A 9,667-nucleotide genomic window follows, 5' to 3' on the forward strand; every position below is an offset into this window, starting at 1 on the left:
TATATTTTAATCAAATTGCATATATTATAATTCAATCAAATTTTAAAATAATGAAATATTATTCATTAATTTTAATAATTGTATATATTTTTATTCATTTTAAAGATTTTATATAACAATAATGAATAATTTCAATGATTAAATAATTTTGAAAAAAAATATCTCATGCCAGCCCGCCAGCTCCGTCCAGCCCACTAGACCCACGAACCGCCAGAACCGCTTCTCGAACCGTGAAAACCGGTAACAGACCGGTGTGGGCCAAGATTTTTAAGCCCGCAGACCAGCCCACCCAACCCATGAATTTCACGGTCCGGTCCTGGGCCGTGAAATCTCAGCCCAGCCCGCTACGGCCCACGGTCTGACCCGCCCAGCCCGCACTAGTGGCCATCACTAGTTGCAATTTAGGAGTCCTTCGCGGATCCCGCAAACGAAGACATGAACTAAGCAGGAAGAGGAATTGGAGCAGCTCTTTGCCTTATGTTATGATCTCATAACACCGAAAGATTAGACCCTTTTTTTTTCCTTTCTTTCAGGATGAAAACACAGGGCATGAGGGTATAGAATGTCCTCTACATGTCGTCCATAGTTCATCGACGCCTCGTAGTACCATTTATAGTTTTCGCAGAGTGATTGAGTTCAAGATTTCAACTCAATCGTCTAAACGAGGAAAGAAGCATCGTCGTCGAGCTGACGAGAGATTTCCAGGTCTTCCTACTCAAAAATGGGGAAGGAGTCTTCTTTAGGGATGATAAGGCACATAGGTCTAATTACGTAGTGAAAAATTAGTCCTATTATTCTCTTGCTTGAGCGGATTAGCCGATCGCTAATATTGGACGCATCTCTAATTTAAAGCATTTAATGGTTACCTTTAATATTAATTTTCTGAAACATAAATTATATAATACCTATTTGTATTAGTTTTTCTTTTGTGCTCTTTGTTCCATATTAGTTGCAAGTTGCAACATAGGAAAAGACACGAATATTAAAGAGTGCATTTGAAGAGGAGGGAGATAGAAAGAGATAAAAAGAAGGATTCATGCGATGCATGAGATGAAATATATTTATAAGGAACTCATTACCGAATAAACATAATGTTACAAATGTATTTTTCATCATATAATATCATAAGGATAGATTGATACTTCTCTATGAAGTATACGTCGACTCCTCACATCCGATCCAACTCCTGATGAAGAGCTTGTTGTCCACCTAAAATACTTTAAATATCAATTTTTTTACGCTATTCTAAGATTAGTGTTGATAACTATATATGATTATCGTACATGTTTCTATCACTTGAAGCACGCATTGCTTCCATTTGAATTAAGTTTACATATGATGAAAAAAAATTTACCACCAAAAATTTAGTTTCAATGTTTTGCAACTTTGTTTGTCTCGCTCTCGGGGCTCGCCTTCGAACTTAGAAGTTCTAATATCATTATTCTATTCCAATCTACTGTAGATGCATCCCAAGTTCTAATATCTTTTGGGCACAAGTATTAAGAAGAAATTATGTGTAGAACTTGTATTAAATCATAAATAGATATAGAAGTTGGTACACTTTTTATAAACTGTTCATTAAGGAGAGAGAATGTGGATGGAAAAGTTGAAAATATTATAAAAGTAGAAAGCAAAATAATATTTTAATTGATAGACCCATACAAAATAAGAAAATTGAAAATTTATATGGGACAAACATAAATGGAAAAATAAACACTCTATTTAGGGACGGAAGGAGTATGTTAATATTAATGTATTTTTATTTATTGACCACTATTCTAGTACTCTCTCTCCTTATCAAAAAAAAAAAGACCACTACTCTCTCTATACATCCCCAAAGTGAAAAACAAATAACCAACTTAATTATTTTTAAGGTAAGATGAAATCTCTAGCAAAAGTAGGGGATTAGAGATCCCACTTTGTATGGGGAAAAATCGCACCCTTATTAATTGTTAGTTGTTACAAAGGTAGAAAGAGGGTCGAGGTCTCGAACTTTCAACTAACTAAATCAACCTTAATTCTTAAGCAATTTGTTAAAATGTTTTAAGATATATGCTGATGAAAGCAGTATGGCAACCCTACGAATAGAAAAAGGAATGAGAAGTAACAAGAGTCAATCTGATCATCCACACTGAAGGCGGCAGTTTGCTTTTTTCAAGATAGTCCCTATCCCCCATCAAAAAAAAAAGATAGTCTCTATCTCTTGCTTTTCTTTCTCCACTTTTGAAAATGTTGCATGTTTTTTCACTTTTCTCTAGTGGGGTTAAGTTAAATAGGCTTTATGTTTAAACATTGTTATGGATAGAAACTAGTAACAAACAATTCAATTAGAGTGCATGCAAGAGGTCATTATTGTTGCTTTTTATAAAGTAAACATAAACTTGGGTCATTCTTACTCGCTCACTCTTACTTCGTATGGTAGTTGTTGAAAGAAGGTCTGGTTACCTTCGTTTTTCTCATCTCTTCTTAGACTACTGAATAATTGATGACATTTTTGTGATGTTATAACCCCACATTTATCAGTGTCACTAATAATCTACTTGCTAAAATGCTAGTCAAATCTGAAAAGACTTTCCTAGAATGTCAAAGTTAAAGATGTGAAAAAAAAGACGCAAAGTTGGTGAAAAATCTTGCCTTATAGTACTACTGTAGAGAACATGTGTCTTACCTAATGCTGCCTGAACTTCTATGTAAGAGTCTAAAGAGAAATTGTTAGTAATGATATGATCTAAGGTGTGATGTAAGGCCATCTTGTGATCTTATAAGTTATAACACCTTCCTCATGAGTCGCAATAAGGGTAGACGGAATAGTAGACATACGGTCATATGGAGTATTACATTTATGATCTAAGGTGCAACGATTGCACAACCATCTTACGTAGAGGGGAAAGGACTTCGAACATAATCTCTTCAACTGGCGAGTTTGCCATTGCCATTGTTAGAATTTTCATGGCAGTTGCTGCTATTAATCATAGGAATTTACATCAGCTTGACGCTAACAATGCATTTATTTCATGGCTAAATAAAAAAAGATCTTTTACGTGAAAACACCGGATGGGTGTAAAAATGTTCGGGGGTGGGAGGTGTTCATTTATTCAAGTTGAGAATGAGTTTGTACAAATTAAACCACACTTCACAGAAATGGAACCTTACCAACCCCATAGTTCGCACTAAATACCCAATAAGATGTTACTTAATGTATCTCTGAAACCAACTCAACATGTCCTGGTGAGCTTCCTCTGCAGACTTGACAGCAGAAGCATCTTCAGGGTCGTATCTCATTGTCCACCCGTGGGCTACTCCAGGGAATATCTTCACATAACTATCCACCTATAACAAACCAACTAATTTCAGATTTCTGCAATGATAGATTAATCTTTATAGAGTAAAAACTTAAGATTGTTTTGTAGGTAAATGTAATAGACAAGTATTATCATCTCTTCTGTGAGACAGAACATATCCAGGCAGATCATCATCGAGTATTTAGCTAGCATACATGTAGGTATGTAACGCCTTTCTTTTCACAACCTGATGGTTGATGGCCGTGGTTTACTTCCTCGTGAATGTTGTATCTTGTATGCATAAAGAGGCCATGCTTAGTTTTTCTTGTCCAATTTATTGTGGCAGAAACACACACCACTTGAAATCTAAAAGAAGAGCAAGTTTAGACAATCTCAGTACCTCAGGCCGCTTAGCTATCAAGACCTCCTGAAACTCTTTCAGGAGCTCAGGAGGAGATACTTGATCAAACTCTGCCCCCAGAACAGCAATTGGTACCTTCACACCTATGACAAAAAATGCATCACATAAAATCAGTTGATCTGGTGTAAATCTTTGAAGGACAATGTTATGATGCACAAGAACATACATACATAAATACATGTGTGCACGTGTAAATGAGAAGGTGGCTTCTTGTGAGAAGCTGCTTGGGGATCTTAATTCTTAACTATCCATCTTTCGAAATTAAGGGATGTAATACACTTTCACCAACACACAATTTTGTTTATAAAGAAATTAAATACCAATATTGAAGAATGCCATGATATGCTATCCAACCCATACTCTAGTGGCGGACCTAGAATTTTAGTTTTGTTAGTCACCTATACATTTTGGGATTGGCAACCTGAGGTTGCGAAATCAACAGGCGACAAAAGATTGTTTATAATGAGTTAATGACTCATTTGAATGACAGGTAAAACCTAATATAAAATTTGGAGGGTCAACTGACACACTTTACCTCGATGTAGGTCTCCCGCTAGACAACATAGTAGTTAGTACAAGTACATTAGGTACTAAGGTGGAATTCCAAATTAACAAAGAAGTTTACAAGTTCATCCATCTCAAGCATGCATAAAAAAGAAACAATAAAGATTGAGCATCATAGGATAGAAAATACTCTCGAGTAATTAAGTTGAACCTTACCTTTAATATCATTCACAGTGACCCCTGCAGGATGTAGGAGAACACCTGCTTGTATATATTCATCACTTTGTGCTAGTAGCGCAACCACTCTGCCTGTGTTGGGTCAATGATTTAGATTATAGCAGGAAAAAAAAATAGAATTAGCATGTCTGCAAAGGCTTAGCACATGTCTCACATCTAATCACAAATACTCACTAAAAATAGAGGTGATCAAGGACAGGTCTGGCTGGGATAGGACCTTTTCTCAAAATATTACTCCCTCCGGTTTTTTTTTTTATTATTACTACATTGTTGTATCTTGTATGCACAACAATTTATACAATGTCACTTTCATGATTTTTGGAGGGTACTTTTGACCCATTTAATATGAAAAGTAATGGGAAAAAGTAGTACTTTTTGGTGAAAAATGAGAAAAACAATATAATAAGCACACCAAATAAGGAAAGTTTAAGCAATGTAGCAATTAAAAAGAAACAACCATTAAAGGAAAACGTAGCAATTAAAGAAAACGGAGGGAGTAGCCTTTCTCCCGCCCAAAAGGTCTAACCTAATTTTCGGAGCCAAAATTTTGTGCCCAAATCTGAAAAAGTTCGGCCAAGTTAGTTTAGGCTTTTTTAAGACAAAGGCTAACTTAGACTCAACGTTATATATCGGGCCTAAATTCATACCCATTGCCCAAAATTTGGGTCGGCCCAAGCCGAATAAGCTAAAATTTTCTTCCCAAATCTGGGCTTTTTTTTCGAGCCAATGCTCTAGATTCAAGTTGATCAGCTCCACATAAATAAGGGTCTGTTCTCCCCAGCTTATTTTCAGTTCAGTTCAGTTCAGTTCAGTTCAGTTCAGTTCAGACCAGTTCAGTTCAGCTCTTGACAATACTTTTACTCTCACATATCACTATTCATTTCAGTTCAGTTCAATTCAGTTCAGTTCAGTTCAGATCAGTTCAGTTCAATTCAGATCAGTTCAGTTCAATTCAGTTCAATTCAATTCAGTTCAGTTCAGTTCAGTTCAGTTCAGTTCAGTTCAGTTCAGTTCAGTTCAGTTCAGTTCAGCTGTTTTATGCCGAAGAGAACAGGCCCTAAGTTTCATCAACGAGAAAAAGATGAAAGCTTACCTCCCCAACAAAAACCAGCTGCTCCTATCTTACATATACCTTTCCGCTTCAAAGATTCAATCACGGGTTTTGCCTCTTCATATCCTTGGTCCTAACAGAAATGAATCAATGTGCATATATAGACATCAAAGCAATGCATAATCAGTTAAAAATCTGGCACCCACAAACTCACTCTCAATCATTATAACCAGCATAGAACACAAACACAGACTTACGGTTCCATGGTCTTGTAACCAAACTTGTACTGGTCTATCAGTGTTATTAGGATTGAAGGGATCCCCATGGAAGAAATCAGGGACAACAACATAATAACCAGCAGCAGCAACTTTGTCTGCGAGCTTCCTGTAGGATTATGCCGATGATTCAGTGTCCAATGGTGCAAACAACACAAAAAATAATTACAATCAGTTGCATCAGTATGCTGCATTGCACAAGAATGACTGAGCTACGACTCTAGCAGCTTATATACATACTGTACAAGTTAGGAACACTGGAAGCTATTTTTCAAAGGAAATATGGGCCTTATTTTAGGTGAAGGGATGACTTTTATATGATTTGGAATGTCATTGTAAAAACTTAGGTGACTTGACCATTGCATACATATAAATCTGTAATATACAAGTTTTGCAACATCTTACGACGCATTCTCTTTACTTAAAAAAGTTTGTTTAAAAATAGCAAGTTCTGATAAGTTTCAATAAATTCATACTAGTTCAGATAGGTTTACAAAAAAATCAGGAGAAGAAAATGTGTCATTGATCATGAAAACATATTGTTTTGGCCAATAGCAACACTTCGACCTTTTTCTGGCAAAAGATAAACAGATTAGGATGCTCTCGAATTCCCAAAACACCTCACCATATAGATATAAATTCTTAAACCCACCCCCCACCCGCACCCCCATCCCCCGTTTTGTTTCCAGTATTCGAATCAGATTGTCATATTGAAAAGTGAAAACTGAACTAAGAGTGTGTTTGGCTCACTATTTTTCAAGAAACGAAATCAATTGTCCATTTTCTTTTCTCTTGTTTGATTCAACCCCTAATCGACTCGTTACTATTACTTTGTGGTAATGAACTCCACCAATTTGTTATTTCCCCTCGCCTCAAGTAACAAGATTCATCACTAGGTGGTAATAGTTGTCATTCCATTTCCTTCACATGGTTTGAACCAAACACCTGATAAAGTAATTGTTGTTATTACCATTCCCCTCCTCTGTTTATTTCCATTTCCTTTCCGTTTCATATCTTTAACCAGACGATCCTAAGTACATAACAAACCCAAATCCCCAAAACAAAACGACAAACCCAGCATAGTGTAACTTCCCAAAGTAATCCAAAACTTGAATAAGAACTTCACAAACGGTGAGTCGGTGACATATTGACAATTCATGTTACAGTATTGCACCGAGCAATTACTCACTATGAGTCTATGACTCAAAATATATTCAATTGTACGTCTTTCATCAAAAAGCAAAATCATTTTGCAAATTATATCGTCCTAAAAAAAACTTTAGAAAAGAGACAACATTATGAACAAGCAATTATAGCAATTTATTCTTAAGTATCAACATTGCATATTTCATGAATTACCTCAAGTTTGGTGCTTCATATCCTACAAGAAGATTACGAAAGAGAAAATAATTAATTATGTATGTAAAATCAGATATGTAACTACAAAAAGAAATTGAAATAATTGGTGAATGAAATAGGTGAAGAAAGTTACCAAAAAAGTCAGATATGAGGAGAATAGCAAAGTTGGAATGAGGAGAGCCAGAAACATATGATTTGAGGCCTCCAATTACTTCAACATGCCCAGTTCCACTATTTGGCTTCAAAATTGGGGGATTCTTGCAGCATTGTGGCCCTATTAATTACAACTTTTTCATAAATATTGTTACACAAAAATTAACAAAATCACAGTCTTTGAGAAATTTGAGTTCTTTTCATCCGCGAGTGATTGAGTGATCTTAAGGGGTTGCTAACTTTCTTATTATTGAATTTTCATTTATTAAAAATTCGAAATATTATTTGTATGTCACTTCTCTCCCCTCACTTTATTGTTTACTCGTACATATTAATATTTTATTCTCATGTGTTAAAAAGGGATAGCAACTCTGAGGATTACTCAAACATTTTCCCTTTTGATCTAACTTGTGTAATTGTGTTTCGTTTCGTTTATTTGGATGCGTTTAGACTCCATCAATTCTAATTTGACTTTATATTTAGACAAGTATTTAATTTTATTGGACCTAGTCAGCTTTGATCGTGGATTACTCCTTCCGTTCTTCTTAATTGCTACATTTCTATTTTGATAAATCAAATTATCAACTTTGACGGATTATTTTGATATTATTTTAGATAAAAATATAATCATTTGTGTTTTTGGTAGATTCATATCGATTTTTAGATTCATAATATCAAAATTTTATAATATTAACTTAGAAAGAATAAGAGATATTAAAGGTTGTAAAACGTCTTAAAGATCATGCCCAAACAATGTAGCAATAAAAAAAAGAGGGAGTATCTTGCTTATAAGCCAGTGGAACCAAATAAATTTAAGATTGTCTCCGTTTCAGAACATAATCCACGCACATTAACTAAAGTCTAACTTTGATTGTTCATTACTCTCAATTCATTTTAATAAAAGTTATAAGAAAATAATATTATAATACTATGATTTTTCAAAAAGAATCTAATGACATAATATATTTTTATAATTTAATTTATCATATTGTAAGAAATCGATATATGCGGTCAGAATTCGTCCCTCCCCTTCTTTTCCCTCTATTTCCTCCAATCCAAACAAGCGATAAATTATCGAGATGAGGGGGTGGTGGGGTATGTGTGACTTTTATTTGTATCGCAAACGCATAGAGAGATTGCTTTGCATTCATAAATGACATAAACACAAACTAGCACAACTCTAAAATAGTGAAGTATGAAGAACAAATATTTGAAAACATGAATTAGTTATTAGAAGTTACCATGAGCAGCAAATGTAGGGATGATGAAAGCCCATAAGAAGAATATCAATGCAAAAGCAGCCGTCTTCATCTGGGAGGAAAACAAAAGTGAGACTCAATAATAAACTTAATTTAGCTTTAGAAAGGAAGCTTCTCCAAAGTCAAAGCTTTCTGAACGAGCAATATGGACAACTATAAATATACAATGATGTAGTTGGCCATGTATTAGGAGTAAGTTATTAAAATAAAGTTAAGGCTCCATCACATGGACCCAATGAATACTTTATTTTTGTTAATATAATGCTTCATCAGCAATAAGATACGACTTCGTAGCAATTTTTTTTAATGATAAGGAAACGTAACTTGTTTAAACCTCAATTCGCATTGTGTCTTGATCTAGCATTTGCGAGTTTAGCATTTGAGGGTAGGAGGGAAAGATAATGGTAATCTCTATCCACAAAGCCTCAAGTAGGGTAATTGAGAGGAATTCATATTGCGAACTTAAAATTATATGGTGAATCTCCAACCAATTATACCAAGCAAGTTTGATATTGCTAATTTGCTATGTGTTTTGATCTATAGAGTCATGATTAGTAGGGTCACTACTATTAACTATATAATTCATAATCAAGTGGAAGGTTGATGACATTAATTTTCTAACTATATACTGGATTCTAAGTCACTATGTGTCTAGCATCATTTGCGTTGTTTGTTGTTACTCAGATCGCTTTAGGTTTGCTTCAAAGAAGAAAAGTCCAAATCCAATCCAATTTCAAATAGTATTTGATTGTGGATTTTAAATCTCGTCCAATTCGAATTTACACCAAGTTCAAACCAACCAATCCAATTTGAGAGTTGAATGTTTGGATCTAATGCCAAAGTCCAAAATAAATGAATACTGTTTTTGCCAAATGGGTCATGAAACTTATTTGTTATATACATTAGCCTATAATTAGAATAAATCTTAGAAATGAATATAATCACACAAGAGTCTCACAAATAATTGAAAAGAAAAATATCAACATATTATAACTCTTGAAGATGATTAAATACCCGTAGTCCACATAGTTTGGGTTTGCTTTTTTTTTTTCAAAGTCCAAATGCTCTCAATCGAATCGAATCAAATACAAATGTTCTAATATTTATGTATTATGTGACTGATTTAA

At 34.5% G+C, this 9,667-nt stretch overlaps 1 protein-coding gene across 2 annotated transcripts; it reads right to left on the reverse strand.

Annotated features, from left to right (window-relative positions):
• Nucleotides 1–3,075: 3,075 nt before the first annotated feature.
• On the reverse strand, nucleotides 3,076–8,692 carry LOC104908534 (endo-1,3;1,4-beta-D-glucanase). Of its 2 annotated transcripts, XM_010697660.4 has the most exons (9): nucleotides 8,523–8,692; nucleotides 7,262–7,402; nucleotides 7,129–7,150; nucleotides 5,752–5,878; nucleotides 5,537–5,627; nucleotides 4,423–4,515; nucleotides 3,682–3,785; nucleotides 3,497–3,572; nucleotides 3,204–3,330 (listed from the first exon to the last, which is right to left on the reverse strand). In XM_010697660.4, the coding sequence occupies exons 1-8, from the start codon at nucleotides 8,590–8,592 to the stop codon at nucleotides 3,522–3,524; spliced, it is 699 nt and encodes a 232-aa protein (XP_010695962.1). In that variant the 5' UTR covers nucleotides 8,593–8,692; the 3' UTR covers nucleotides 3,204–3,330; nucleotides 3,497–3,521. The 2 variants fall into 2 exon arrangements, with proteins under 2 accessions (XP_010695954.1, XP_010695962.1); XM_010697652.4 differs by lacking the exon at nucleotides 3,497–3,572 and having other exon boundaries at nucleotides 3,076–3,330; nucleotides 8,523–8,691.
• Nucleotides 8,693–9,667: the final 975 nt, after the last annotated feature.

Source organism: Beta vulgaris, chromosome 2, assembly GCF_026745355.1.
Source record: "Beta vulgaris subsp. vulgaris cultivar EL10 chromosome 2, EL10.2, whole genome shotgun sequence".
Lineage (NCBI taxonomy): Eukaryota > Viridiplantae > Streptophyta > Magnoliopsida > Caryophyllales > Amaranthaceae > Beta > Beta vulgaris.